This window comes from Lygodium microphyllum, chromosome 23 (assembly GCF_053477565.2).
Source record: "Lygodium microphyllum isolate KBCC chromosome 23, Lygodium_microphyllum_v1.1.10, whole genome shotgun sequence".
In the NCBI taxonomy this organism is placed as follows: domain Eukaryota; kingdom Viridiplantae; phylum Streptophyta; class Polypodiopsida; order Schizaeales; family Lygodiaceae; genus Lygodium; species Lygodium microphyllum.
The window spans coordinates 136,254,443-136,270,127 of NC_141157.1; the positions used below are offsets into that span (position 1 = coordinate 136,254,443).

The following is a 15,685-nucleotide window of genomic DNA, read 5'->3' on the forward strand; positions in this document are numbered from 1 at the left end:
TGGGCTCGACAGAGTGGGTCCTCATGCACATGAAGCTAGGATGTAGGTAGGACCAAATTATCCATGTGGTTAGCTAGCTGAGACGTCCTGATTCGTTGCAGGGCTCGCACGCTAGAGGGCCCAGCGCTCCCTCTCTCTCCTCCCCATTACAACCCATAAGTCTATATTAGCCGCAGGATGCAGCAATTGCTGCAGCAGCACCCGACGTCCTGCCCTCGTAGCCTGTGCAAACCCATAAGTCTACAATTTGGCTAGTACTAGCAGCTGATCAACATCGTCATGGCCCCTACATTAAATCAGACGGTAGTTAGAAGCGCCCTCGCGCAGGTCGGCGTAATAGTGTTGATGGACATTCTCCTTCTGGCTATCAAAGGGGGCGCCTCCTATTACGGCGGCGGCAGCGCTCCCGAGAGCGGGTGGAGCAGCGCCCACGCCACCTTTTACGGCGGCAGCGACGCCTCGGGCACCATGGGTGCGTATTAGTTAATAGTAATACTGGGTTTATTTGTGGTTTATTTGAATGAAAATTGCGTGGCCATTCAGTCGCTCGGCGCCAAATTGGCATCGCGAATTACTCATTATGATGACATGTTGTCTGCCTGGCTGGAGCAGGCGGCGCTTGCGGCTACGGAGACCTCTACTCGTCGGGCTACGGCACCAGCACGGCAGCGCTGAGCACGGCGCTGTTCAATGGAGGGCTGAGCTGCGGCGCCTGCTTCGAGATCCAATGCGATGCCCAGGCAGATCCAAAGTGGTGCATGAGTGGCAGCTCGGTGGTGGTCACGGCCACCAACTTCTGTCCCCCCAACCCCGCACTCTCCAACACTGACGGCGGATGGTGCAACCCTCCCCTGCAACACTTCGACATGGCGCAGCCGGCCTTCGAGAAGATTGGAGTGTACAGCGGAGGCATCGTGCCGGTCCTCTACAGGAGGTACGTACGTCGACGGCAACATAGCAGTTCTAATTAAAACTTCGTCAGCAGCAGCTCGTAAATTATAATATCGCCTTTACAATCACTAAACTCGGGATAATGAACCTTTGGTTTGTAGGGTCCCCTGCGCGAAGACGGGCGGCGTCCACTTTACCATCAACGGCCACTCCTACTTCAACCTGGTGCTCATCACCAACGTGGGCGGTGCTGGGGATGTGCGCGCGGTGTCTGTCAAGGGCTCCCGCAGCGGATGGCAGCCCATGACGCGCAACTGGGGCCAAAATTGGCAGAGCAATGCCAACCTCGACGGCCAGAGCCTCTCCTTCCAGGTCACCACCAGTGACGGCCGCACACTCACCTCCTACGACGTCACCCCGCCCAATTGGGAGTTCGGCCAGACCTTCTCCGGCGAGCAGTTCTAGCGGGCCAGTGGGCTGGCTAGCTGGCTGGGCTCTCTCTCTCTCTCTCTCTCTCTTTTTCTTCTTTATACTCTTCCGGGACGTGCACAGAAGTGGTAGTAAGCCCTTACAAAATGTCTGAGGCTGCCCGCTGCGCATGTTGTAGTTTCATATTGCTTGCCAAGCACAGATAGCTTTGGCTCTCCGCCGACGAATTAGTTCTTCCTCAAGAATGGAAAAACTATCCACTCTCGACTCCTCCAGTCAATGTAAGCCATCAAATTAACCTCTCTCTTATCACGTCGTGTCTATGTAAAGTTATCTGATTCGGCCGAATGGTCTAACTAAGAAAATGAGCAAGATTGAAACCTTAGGTTCTGTAAAAAGCAACACCGCTCCCTATGCTGAAGGATGGTAACTCTGAACTCATTAAAGAGATGGAGCCTAAAGTGGAACAAGCAACTGTGAGGATTAAAACTTTTGATAAGTACGCAAGACAAAGAGCTCCCGAGCGTTTCCACATCGTCATACACCTACAATTGCAGGTCAGTCTCGCACACAAATATGCTTCTCAGCAAAGCCAAAATTTGCAATCCAGGCAAGGAATAAATTGACGAGAGAAAAATGTGAAGTACTTTCATACTTCCGTTTGACTTGGCGGATTTTACTTTTTTGCCTCTTTGGGTTTAGGGTCGATTCACACTTCGTGGAGGATATGCCTGAGTATAAGATAAAGCACACAACACAATTTGAAGTAATGATCCGAAGATAACACATAAATAGTATGATGGAATGGATGAGTATATGTATGGTCAAGCCCATGTAACATGTGTCCACCATGCTTCTGCTCTACCATAGGAAAGTGGACTCTAGAAGGATAAACATCATTGCGGAATGGTGAAGGTAGTACATCCATAGACAATATACAAAAGGTATTAGGAATTGTCACAAATCCATGGTTGATCATCTTTTGTCTACAATTGTTAGCATTAGGCAAGAGCTAGTCACACAACTAAAGGATTCATCTTACCCATCTAGAGAAACAAACATCCTTGTGGAATGGTAAAGGTAGTATATCCATACACAATGTACAAACAAGATTAGAAACGGTTGCAAATCCACAGTTGGGGCCAATGTCTTCTAGTGCCTAAGGTCATTATGCTTTGTTTGGGTGGCTACATGGTGGGGGTGGGCCATTTGGATTGCGTAGTCTATGGTACCACAAATGGCTACCATCCTCCATCTCTCTTTGAAGCATTGATATATATACACATGTATCCACACATATATACATATGTGTGTGTGCGTGTGTGTGTGCATGCATATTAGTGTGTCTCTGCCTCTCTGTATATGTATATGTGTGTGTGTGTGTGTGTGTGTGTGTGTGTGTAGAGAGAGAGAGAGAGAGAGAGAGAGAGAGAGAGTTCTCAAATAGAGAGTTTGATGACACTTTGCTTGAGGCAAGTTGGAAGGCAAGAAGTTATGGCTTGAACCTTATTATGGAAGACCACTAATATGAGAGATGATTTGAAAGATTGAAGGATCCACAAAGTCATCTAGCTTTGAGTGAACAGAATATAGAGACAATGGAGAGTAGATAGAGGACACTTATGTTGAGCTTGAATTTGTTGTTTCTCTAGGGCTTTCATCTCGTTGCAAGATTCCTTTGAGGTTTTCACATCTAAAACTCCAGTTAATCTAACACTAGAATGACAGCACTTAACACTAACAATGTCACTCCTTAGTATGTTGATCATGCATGCCAGCGAGGGTTTTCCCTATCATTATATCTCTACCCTCTATATAATATGTGTTCAAGGCCTATTTTTAAACACTCTTATTATGCATGCATATCTATATACATACATTGTCATGTGTTTTCAAATGTGGTAAATAAAACTTGGAGGGCACCCAAACAAGTAAAATAAAAAAAATTATTACATGGAGATTCCAATTACAACATACTCCAATGCCTTGTAATTTGAGGATCATAACAATGCACTGAAATTTGGAAATTGCTCAAAAGGTAATAGATATATTTATCTTATTATTTTAAAAAACTTTGTGTAACTATTATTATCAATTAGAAGAAAGGGTTCCATGATAAGAAAGTGAGTGGAAAGAAAAAGGCTAAACAAAAAAACCCAACATAATTCATATGGGAGATCATGTCATTAGAATCTCAAACAACATGTTTTTACTAGACTCAATGACTCTCTACATGGAAAGCCACTATTGAGAATAGAAAGATTGTCAAAAAGTTCAAATGGTTGGAAGGTACCAAGGGATGATAATCACTTGTTATGAGAATAGTAAAGGAGAGGCTTCAAGCCAAGGATCTTTGGGAGGCTAATGGGCTTGTGAGACTGGACTACTAATCAACACAATCATTGGGGGGTTTGACATTGCAAAGAGTAATGTTGTCCTAGGGAGGCTCACTTATGAGATCATAGGTGCATGGTAGATATTTACCCAAAGATTAAGGTAAGAAGAAGGGGATTAAAAAGAGGAGCTAATTGAAACATCAATATGTAACTTTTTATGATGATTTTGTTAGCACTCGAATCACTTTTCCATGGTTGATGCATGAATAGGCAAGGATTTCAAAGATTGAATCCATGCAAAAGAAAGTATGGGAGAGAGTTTGCAATGGCTTCATCAAAAACTAGTTGTAAAAGCCAACTTCCAAGGGAGTGTGCCTAGTGGTTTTATTACTTAACGACTTAGTAAAAGCATGCCATGCAGTGGTCAATGGCATGCTAAGTAGAATAAGATATTTGAGGAACACTATGGATGCTCACATGGATGGCTATGAACAAAAAAGCAAGACTAGTTCTATATTATCCATTTCTTTAAAGTGTGGGTGATGGACAAAAGTTTAGAGACGGGGTGTAGCATCACTCAAGAGATGGAATAATGATTATCAACAAAGCTAGATGCATAATCGGAGAGTGCAAAAGCTTACACTACATTAGGAAGTGATTGCAACTTGGAAGGAAAGTGCTAATTTAGGGAAGGATATGATTGTCTTGCAGTAGCATGTTTCAAGGTTTTTTCTAGAGTGAACCTTAGTATGGTGAGGATAATTCTTATAAGAGGAGGTCAACTACATGAGTTGAGTCATTGGCCTTAAGGCATGATAACATGTGAGGAATTCACGTGGTTGTAGCTTTAGCTTAACCTAGAAGAAGGTAGAGCAAAAATTTATTGGGGCCTACAAGTAAAAAAGGTTACCAAGGATGATCCAAACAATAGGACAAGTTCATTTCTGGGGCCCTATTGTTCCCTCAAGACTAAAAGGAGAGTTCAAGAAAGGGGGAGAAAGTTTCCTATTCAAAGTGGCCATATGACTAAGGGTGGTAGTCCACATTGACGAGATCAACATAATCTACTAGCAATGTTGTTGGATGAATTCTCCTTGGCTACTACAAGAACATCCATTAAATATTGTGTGAATCTTGGGTAAAAGATTGCACATACACTACAAGATATAGACCTTATAGCGACGTTTAAAGCGACGAAAATTCAAACAACAAAATTTGCCCCCGTCGTCGCAAAAAGCGTCGTTATTGACGATGCCATAGAATCGTCGCTATAACCGTCGCTATATTCGTCGCATATAGCGACGCATATAGCGAGGGTTACAGAGAATTTGCGACGCTGATAGCGACGGCAATAGCGACGCGTGCAGTAAATTTATGACGCAAATAGCGACGATAACAGAGAAAAAAAAAATTTTGTGGCAGGGCAGCAAGCTGCCCTGCCACATATAGCACTGTGTGCTGTATGAGAGCCATACAAAATAGTTTCTGCACTGCTTCATACAAAGCGTTTGCAAACAAAAAGAATGTATACTGAAATCATAAAACTGATGGATGAAATAAATACATGATATCGCATAAAATGCGATTGGTACAATCATAAAATAATATCACTAATACATAGAAAATGTCTACATAGATCGGGCGACTAAAAACTAAAGGTATGTGAGCTCTAAGGATCCAAGGGCGAGCTACAAATCATCGTCCCCCGAAAGCTCTTCCCGCTGTAAAGGAGCATCAAACGGATTCTGCAGAAAAAGAAACAACATATCAATCCACCATACAATAATGCATTCAAATATCTCATGGTAACTACGGACAAGAAAGATGAGTGACTTACTGGGCCGCCGCGTCTATACAATCGGTCGATCAATGATCTGAGACCGTGCCTCTCCGCATATCGAGTCTCAAGGCCTTGTGGATAGTGATTTGTAATGGAGTGCTGCAAAGAAAACAAAATGCTAACTGTTAGAAACATGATTGTCAGTACAAAGAATATCTCAAAAAACAAATAAGCAAAACAAAAGAGAATCTTACAAAGTCCTCCAAATATGTCCTGTGGCCGCCACTCCCAAGATGATGTACCGATCCGGCCTCGATTCGTGCCCTCGCTCCCACTGCTGACTCCAACGTCCTGGCAAATTTGTAGCCTCCTCCCTCAGTCGGTGCCAGTCGTCTGCATCTAACCACTCGGGCTTTGGAGCCCCACTCTTGATTGCCTTGCGTGCGTCGGATTGTTTATGTGACATGTATGCACGCATGCAATCCATCATCCAGTCCGTAGAGAATCTATCCACTGCGGCTGGCACCGGGAACTCCTCGTGCAAGGATGCTACTATGTACTCCTTGCTCCCCTCCGGTATGTTCCTCCAATGATCCAGGACGTTGTGCCGAAAAACTTGTTGGCACAACTCCCTCATGCGAGCCATCACCCTCCTCCCCTCATCATTCATGACGATGGCTCCTGACCTGCCATCCACTAGGTATCCATAATCCCTAGGAGTGTGCCTTGTATGGGCCCTCTCCCATCTCCGTCCACGCTCCTGGGCATATCCAGGAGATCCCTGAACATCCGGTGTACCGACGGGGGTACCCTCTCCCGGAGTGCCACACAAAGGGGTGCCGCCAGAGGGTGTGCCACCAAAAGGAGTGCCACCAGAGGGGGTGCCACCAAAAGGAGTGCCACCAAAAGGCGTGACATCTGCCGACGGCTGCGCAAAAGCCGGAGTAACTGGAGTGGACGTCCCCACAGGTGTGACAAATCCTGGCGGTGACCGAGCTCCATCTGAACGACGAGACGGAGACACCGCGTCCGTGTCTCCACAGCAGCACCCCCCTGATCCTCCTGCAGTCGCAGTCCCTCCCTCTGGCCCAAGTCGCGAGCGTCGAGATCGTCTACTCGAAGCTGAAGCATCTGATCGCGCCGAAGCTGATCTAGCAGAGCGTCCTGACGAAGAACGAGACAGCTCCTGATCTGCTATCTCTCTGAATCTCGCGAGCTGATCTGGAGACATACGTGCCATCATCTCCTGAAACTCCTCATCGCTCATCCCTCGACTCATCCTGAAAATGTCGATACCTGCACAGATAAAAAATAATGTTAGAATAATCAATTTAAACTATACAAAGCACATTAATAAAATCATTTTTGAAAAATCCCTCTTAAAATGCATATCTTATCTACCTTTATGGAAGATCTAAACAACGAATTGAGTAATACAATTCTCCAAGAATGAAGTATTCTATGGTCCCATGTTAATCTCCTGACACAACTCTGCATACACTGGAAGGTCGATAGACATGTCACCACAAAACAACGAGTCTGTCTCGTTCTCAAAAAATTCTACGACTTCTGTATTTCCATCATTGTTAGCCGATGCAGGCTCCAAGCTTGCGGTGGCCTCCACCCCTTGTAATTTCGATCCCTCTATTTGCATATTTTCTTCATCTATGCCTGGAACATCGCTTTGATCGTATACTCTCGCACCTCGAGGAGTTGAAGGTATAACATACCACCATCGAGGTTGTCGGGGATTTGGATAGAAGATTACCTGTTCACAAACACTTACAAACCGTCTTCAAACCATTGTGACATAAACCATGTCGTATTACAATTAGCAAGCAAATGCCTAGTTGCACCTGTTCACAATGGGCCGGCAACACAAAGGTGTCGCGCAAATCCATCCATTTTTTTTCGGAATCTATTTCGAGAAATCCAGATGGACCTCGTCGAACTGTTGCGCCAGCTCCTCCAAGTACCACTTTGAACCACTGCACGTCGAATATTATCATGGAGAAGCTACGGTAATCCACCGTAATAATACTTTGCAAATTCCCAAAATACTCCATCTCATCCATAACCGTGTTCGGATCCGTTGCTCGTCGCCGGCTCTGTTGCTCAAACCTTGCCATGACACCACAGTCCATTGTGGAGCGCATTTTGTCAATACGCTCCACTCGAAAATGCCGTCCGCGCGACCACGCTGCACTATATATTTTGTACTGCACATTGAAACACTCAAATTAGATGTAGCAAGCAAATTTGGATACGACACATTCTAAACCCCTCATTACCTTTGGACTACATCCCCGCGAGAACTCCCACTCCTCCATTGAAACCTCTGTCCCTTCGCTGGATGCTGCGGTCAAGGCTCCATGAAACCATCGTGTTGACATAAACCGCGGCATCTCCTCCATGCCTTCGGGATATCGAATCGGTCGGTGACGCGTACTGCGTCGGAATTCGGCTCGTGCTTCCTCTCGATCTTGCCTTGCAATCTGGTACTTGGCGAGCCACGTCTCCATGGAGGCATGGTGCAACATACAAAAGCGATTCACCTTCTCTTCCATTGAGGCATCCATTCTTTTTTCTACCCCATTTCCAACCACCACATCTCCAGTCAGCCTGTCATCGTCCTTCAGCGTCCATAGCATTTCATTGTCTGGTTCCACCGTTGGTAGCCATTGTGAGATATGCACTAACGCCTCTGACACCAACCAACCTTTCGCCATGCTACCTTCCGGATGAGCTTGTTGTCGCACAAAGCCTTTCAGGGTTTTCATGAAGCGCTCCAGGAAGAACATCCATCGCGTATGGACAGGTCCAGCAATCTCCACTTCATCCACAAGATGCACAAGAAGGTGAACTTGTATCGTGAGCATGCTAGTGGGCAGGTATTTCTCAAAGAGACAGACCGTCTCAACTGCTCCCCGCCTTGCGGATTCAATAGAGGATGTCTTAATCTCTTTCTGTGAGATCCATTGCACCAAAGTCGACAGCTTGTAAATGGCCCCGCGAATTTCTGGAGTTAGGCATCCCGCGATCGCGATCGGTAGGACAAACTGCCAAAAATGAGAAAGCATTAAGAATAATGGTCACTTTTCAAATTTCAAAATGTCCACGCTAATTAAAATCCATTCTGTTCACAAACCTGACATATCTTATGCCAATCATGGGATTTTAGCCCAGAAATCTGGTCATCTTTAGAAAATGCGGACCTGAGAGAACGCATCATACCCGTCGGAGTGCGGATAGACTTGATTACTAGCTTCACAATGCGCTCTTCTTTGGTAGACAAAACCCAGGGAGCGAGAGGAAGCTGCACTCCCCCTTCAGCACTCGACTGCGGCCAAAGCGCCTCCATCTTACCTACCTCCTTTAAATCCATTTGTGCCCCTATAGTGTCTCTCTTTCCTGTGATGTGGTCCCATAGCAAGCTGCCCACATTTTTGAAAATATGCATGGGATCCAACAAGTGGTTGACCTGTAAGTGGGTCCAATATGGCAACTCGTAGAAAACTGAGAACCGTCGCATTCCATTTGGATGTGAATCCGGGTTTACCATTTTCAGCTCGTACCAGTTTGCAGCGTTCATACGTGCTGGAGGTCGTCCAAGAAAACCTTCCCTGAGTTCATGATCCTCCGGCAAGAAAGCGGCGTGTCCTTGATATACCATCTTCTTCATGGTTCGTGACCTTCGGGAGTCTAACTGTGGCCCACACAATGGACATGCATGATAACCTGAGGTAACGAGACCTGCAAGGCGATCCACGACCTAGTGAATACTTGATTGAATGAAATAAAATATAGATATTACCGGCGAGAACAAAGGTCTGCTCACCTGAGCACTCTCCCAATCCCGGAAAGTCATGCATCGTCCACATGAGAATGGCTCGAATGTTGGCTGACCGCCGACCATCGCGCCTGCTCATATCTTGCACCATGACCCCCTCCTCCCACAAAATCTTAAGCTCATCGACTAATGGACGAAGATACACGTCCATATTTTTTACTTTGTAGCGGCCCGGGACGAGCAAGCTAAGGATGAGATGTCCTTTCTTCGTAGAAAGCCATGGAGGAATGTTGTAGTTGACAAGCACTATAGGCCACACACTGTAAGAAGTCGAGCGCAGACCGAATGGGTTCACACCATCCATGGCGAGACCGAGCCGAAGATTCCTTGGCTCTCGCGCAAAGCCTGGGAAGGTAGAGTCAATGTGGCTCCATGCGCGCGAATCTGCTGATATTCGTTGAACTCCATCCGTGGACCTATTCTGCACATGCCACGTTGTCAAGCTTGCCATGGCAGACGTGCGAAACATGTGGTTTATGCGGGGGATGAGCGGAAAGTGTCTGAGGACTTTTTGAGGGATGGTTTGCCCTTGCAAGTCCTGTCGATACCTGTGAGCACCACACTTTGGGCATGTCTTCATACTCTCGTATTCATCTCAAAACAATATGCAGTCGTTGATACATGCATGGATGTTATTGTAGTCCATGCCAAGCTTCCGTAAAACATGTCGCGCATCATCACGAGACTCAGGCATGGTGTTTGCAGGTGGCAATATATGATATTTCAATAACCTGAAAAAATCATAAAACACCTTGAAAAATCTATCCATGTTTGCAATAATACTGTTTAAAAAAAAAAACAATGAAGTCTGTGTGCAAGGTACCTGAATAACTCAGTCACACTCGTATCGCTCCAACCGTATTTTGCTTGCACACTTAAGAGTGCAAGCAATGTCTTCAACCGAGATACTCGGCACCCATCATATAATGGTATGGATGCTTCCTCTCTGAGCGGGTCAGATGTCTCAACATCCATGGGAATCAATGCATCGATCATTGCCTCCATCTCAGGCTCCAAGATTGTAGGCAAGTCGGGAAGGTTGTCTGTCTCCTCTGGCATTGACGGTATAGATGGGCCTTGCGAGTGGTCGATTGGCTCCTGCAATCCATCCATCGCACGTCCACGAACTTTCTAATTGGCCGCAAAGGGTGCACTCCCCCTTGGGTCGAGACATCACCCCCCTGGATACAAAATTTACCAACAAGACCCAATCTTATTGTGTATGGTTTTCAATTAGCTTGAGAGTACAATGCATGAAAAATGCTAACTTCAAATTACCGTTTGCTGAAAGTCTGCAATCGCCTGATCAATGATCTCAGATTGAAACTCGCCAAATCGTCGTACGTGTTCTATAGACAATCGGCGTTTTCGTCTAATTGCCAACTTGCATTGAGAGCAAGGACATGGGACACGCTGATTAAGATACGATTCGCGGTCTTGAACAATAGGACCTTCTTCGTTTGCCATCTTATCTACATTACAGCAAACAAGGCTTAAATGGATAGCTTTATGGAGATGTACGTCAAGTTGCAAGTTGAGCATAAACCTTGCATTGTATATAGTAGTCGAGAGATTTTCCGATGTTATATCTCGGCCTTGTATCATGCTCAACGATTTGTTTGTCCCGGTAGATAATTTTTTGTTATATCTCGGCTTTGAGTATAAGTAATCCATTTTAAAATTAATGCGCGCCATCTATGAAATTTTATAACTATAGTAATAAAATTTATTTCAATCAATTCTACTCATAGTCATAAGACCTGAGAGAAATTATCCTATACTCAATTTAAGGGTTTCTTTTTCTATAACAATAATTTTGGGTTCATTTTGATGAAGTACATGGCCGTATGCAAAGCACATTGCATACCATTATCAATACGTATATTATCTTAAATTTTCTTCCCTTCCCTCTCCCTCTCTTTCTCTCCCTCTCCCTCTCTTCCTCTCTTTCTCTCACCCTCTCCCTCTCCCTCTCGTTCTCTTTCTCTCCCTCTCTCATTTCCTCCCTCCCCCTCCCTCTCCCTCTCCCTCCCTCTTTCTCCCTCTCCCTCTCCCTCTCCCTCTCCCTCTCCCTCCCTCATTTCCTTCCCCTCCCCCTCCCTCTCCCTCTTCCTCTCCCTCTCCCTCTCTTTCTCTTTTTTTCCCTCTCCCTCTCTATCTCTCTTTCTCTCTCATTTCCTAAACAAGCAAAAAATAAAGTGATTTAAACATCCTCCAAGCAAAAGGGAGAGGGAGAGATACAATGTACTCTCCCTCTCTTTCTCTTTCTATCCCTCTCTCATTTCCTTTCCCTTCCTCTCCCTCTCACTCTCTTTCTCTCTCATTTCCTCTCCTAAACAAGTAAAAAATAAAGTGATTCAAACATTAAACAAGCAAAAGGGAGAGAGAGAATGCACTCTCCCTCCTTCTCCCTCTCTTTCTCTTTCTCTCCCTCTCCTATTTCCTCCCCCTCCCCCTCCCTCTCCCTCTCCCTCTATTTCTCTTTCTCTTTCTTTCCCTCTCCCTCTCCCTCTCCCTCTCCCTCTCCCTCTCCCTCTCTCTTACTCTCTCGTTTCCTCTCCTAAACAAGCAAAGAAGAAAGTAATTTAAACATTAAACAAGCAAAAGGGAGAGAGAGAGAGAATGCACTCTCCCTCTCTTTCTCTCCCTCTCCCTCTCTTTCTCTCCCTCTCTCTCCCTCTCCCTCTCCTTCTCTTTCATTTCCTCTCCTAAACAAACAAAAGAGAACGATTTAAACCTTCAACAAGTAAAAGAAAGAGAGAGGGAGACTCACCAATGAGATATGGCGAGCGTGGGCGGCTTCTCTTTGCAACGAGGGCTCCTCCTCTCCTTCACGAACAACAACGGTGGCGGTGGCGGCGGCGGCGGCGGCGGCAAGTCTCTTCCTCCTCTTCTCCCACAAAGCCTTGGCTCTCTCCCTCGCTCTCGCTCTCAAAAGGCGAAGAAAACAAAATGAAAACGGCGCTCTGGTTTCGGCTGCGCTTTTTTTCCCTGCGGCGTCGCAATTGGCGTCGCTATTTGCGTCGCAAATCTATATGCGTCGCTATTTGCGTTGCATTTGCGACGCATATAGTGACGCCAATTGCGACGCATATAGCGACGCCTATAGCGACACCGACATCCGCCGTCGCTAATCGGCGTCGCTATTGCCCCATTCCCTTGTAGTGATATTCAAAAAAATTTATGAAGCTCTAAGGTCCATTAATACATGCATCCTCTATGCCACACTTCAAAGCTCATGACCGCATGTATATGTAAACCATTTCTTATTATCATGTAAACCAAGATTGCTCAAGGGGTCTTAGATGTCAAAAATTACCTCAAATGAGAGCTTTAATACAAGGTCACATACCCTTAAAACCACACATTGCTCTCTTTTTGTCAAGTTTTATGTTGGATTTTCCCTTCCACCACTCGCACAACATCGATTTTGGTGCCCTTAGAAAGAAGTGCTGCATGTGGCTTTGGTATTGAAGTTTGCCAATTTGTGGATTGCAAAAATAGCTCGTTCTCATGAGAGTTGTATGAGCATATACATGCATGGATTTGTTATGATGAACGATGCATGCAAGCATTCAATGTATTGGGTGATGAGAGATAGATGGATTGTGCTATACATGGATTTGATGACTATGCCTAAGAAGTAAAGAGTTGTGTTCTGAATGATAAGAGCAAGTGTAAAAGCTATAATGCAACTTTGCAAAAGCCATAGGGATATTAAAGATATGATGGGTGGAAAGTCACATTGCATGTTTAACAATTTAGAGATACTGCTCTCAAGTCCTTAAGATTCTTATCTTCCTTTGCAAGATTATATTAAGAATCAACAAAGTGATAAATTTCAACTATGGAGATATAATTGAAGACTCATGAGATGATGGCGGGAACATCCATGCGCCAATCCATCTCAAAAATGAAGAAGACATTTCAAGAAGATTTCTTCATCACCTATCCTCAATTGCTGAAATATAGCTTGAATGAGTGGAGGGTTATGAAGCCACACTCATCACCTTTTTGGGCCTAAAAGTAATGGTAAAGAGTGATATTTCCCTCAATATTGAAATAACTTTGGGTGTGGAAGAGATATATTTTATCTTAAGAAGGATGAAATTTCAGAAGGGGAAAATTTAGTGGTGTGTATTTCTTGGTTAGTAGGTGGGTGTAGTAGCTAGGGTTAACAACTTTTAGTAATTGGCATGAAGCTAGAATACGAGAGAGAGAGAGAGAGAGAGAGAGAGAGAGAGAGAGAGAGAGAGAGAGAGAGAGAGAGAGAGAGATTACATTCAACAAGGTGCTTGCTGCCTGGTACATGTGAATCTAATGGCCGCTTATGTACAATATTGAAATGTGCTTTTTTCAAGTTATGGTAATTTCTTGCCTAGTACTTATAATTGTTCTGTCTTGATTCATGACATCAAGCCTGAGGTGCAATCGAGAGCTAGGGATTTGTGGAATCCTTAGCTTGGTTTTGCAAGTTCTGCATATCATAGTTTTACCTAAGGCATGCTTTGAATGAATATCACTTTTCTCTTATGTGCGAGGTATGCTCTAAATATTCAGCCCTTTCTGTTATGCATGAGATATGCTCTAAATATTTGACCTAAAATACTCTACTCTTTCTAATCCATCCCAAAGATCACTTTCACTATATCTCGCCCTTTCTGTGATGCCAATATTTGTTTGGCACGGCAGCTCTCTGGCATCTCCAGGGGCTTCTAGAAGGTCAATTAGAGAAAATGAAAACAAAATAGATAAACGTTAGGTGTGGAGAAGTCGATAATCGATGGGGAGCTTTGGCGTCAAATATAAGGATGGGGATTGTATCAAATCCTTTACAAAATCCACAAATCAACAGCAAATCCTCCTCCCATGCCCTACCCTCGATAAGAGATATGAGTGTCAATTTACGATTAAGAGGGTTGAGCTCTATCCTCAAGCCCACCTAGTCCCATGCTTTATGCCAATGTCTCTCTGTCCATATGTTAAGTTGATGCTCTAGAATGGAGCTATGTAACTTGTCCAAGTATTGACCAATCTAGACCATCGTGTAGTTCCTTGGTCTCAGATGCATGAATTAAAAACTAGGACCATTTATGCAACAGTGGTACAGTGGTGTGTTTTGTCCAACTCACTGGAATCCCTCAAAAAAATGTGCATTAGGAAAGGAGCAAGAGTCTCCCAAGCATGCACAAAATGCTCTTCAAATAGGCCATCATGATTTTGTGACTTTCCATTCTCCAATTTGACAATTAGATCTACCACCATTCCTACAATAAAGTAGAAACTCCAAAATGGGAAGGTCCTTATGGAGATACATAGGGGATATTCCCTATACATTGTATTGATTGTGTGTATAGTTATATATACCATTGTTGCTGTGATTAGGCAGCTCGACTCTCTCTCTCTTCAAACATCTTCCATGCCCTCTTGTCATCTTGCCCGGCCAAGAACATCCCTTGGTCAAGATGTGAATAATACCATCAAGCCAAGGTAGTTGACAATATATTGAGTGGTATGCTCACAGCAACTTTAAGGATCATCCTAGAGAGGCATTTGAACATTTCAATAGGTACTTTGGCAAACTCCATGAACTGTAATTTGGAATGTCCTTGCTCTCATGCTTCTGGTACGAGTTTTACATTTTCAGAAAAGGAGAATTATTTCTTAGGTATATATTTATCTCCAACTTGGTCAAATATGCTTACTTCTTTCTATGCACTAGGCGTTGAAAGATTGACTAAACTTTCATATGGATAGTAGAGTATCCCTAGCAGCTATCTTACACTAAAACTTGATCTAGGTCTTACTACTCTCATCATCATGTGCCAATTGTTCTACTGAGCACTATTGCATGGAGGGGCAAAAAAAAACATACTATAAAGGAAGGCATGCGTTGCTAATTCATGCCAGTCTCCCAATTGTGTCATGATCTCATCCAGATGGTGGTATGGATATGTAGTGGACAAATCTTCATGCGGGGTTTAGGGTTCATGATGTCCAAGTTATTTTGTCCTAGTTGAGGTAGTAATCTTAAAAGAATATTTTTTTAATGTACATTTGGTGCTACCATTGCCTAAGGTCATGTATATATCATTTGTGCCTAAAACTTGCAATCGTTGTCCTCTAGTTTAATGTTAAAGAGCCTAAATACATGTCATTTCATGAGCATGGAGAAATAATTTCCATTGATTTCAAAGAAATAAATTTTATTAGTCTAGACCGCGAATATAGAATTCAATTTATAACACTCCAAGTAATTGATCCTACGTTTATGTTTATGTTTATGTACACTAGAGAGCACCTCTTCTTATTGCTTCACTAGCATGTGTTGCTTCCTTTGGCAAACTCATCTTTGAAGTTTGCTCCCCTAGGTATGCTCAATATCATAGCTTCACTTTG

General features: G+C 44.1%; 1 protein-coding gene across 2 annotated transcripts; it reads left to right on the top strand.

The window, feature by feature from the left end:
* Window positions 1–206: 206 nt before the first annotated feature.
* On the top strand, window positions 207–2,190 carry LOC148016783 (expansin-A10-like). 2 transcript variants are annotated; one of them, XR_015688191.1, is made up of 4 exons: window positions 207–472; window positions 613–934; window positions 1,053–1,877; window positions 2,023–2,188. XR_015688191.1 is itself a non-coding variant. In XM_087664864.1 (3 exons), the coding sequence occupies exons 1-3, from the start codon at window positions 280–282 to the stop codon at window positions 1,354–1,356; spliced, it is 819 nt and encodes a 272-aa protein (XP_087520990.1). In that variant the 5' UTR covers window positions 207–279; the 3' UTR covers window positions 1,357–2,190. The 2 variants fall into 2 exon arrangements, 1 of the variants encoding a protein (XP_087520990.1); XM_087664864.1 differs by having other exon boundaries at window positions 1,053–2,190.
* Window positions 2,191–15,685: the final 13,495 nt, after the last annotated feature.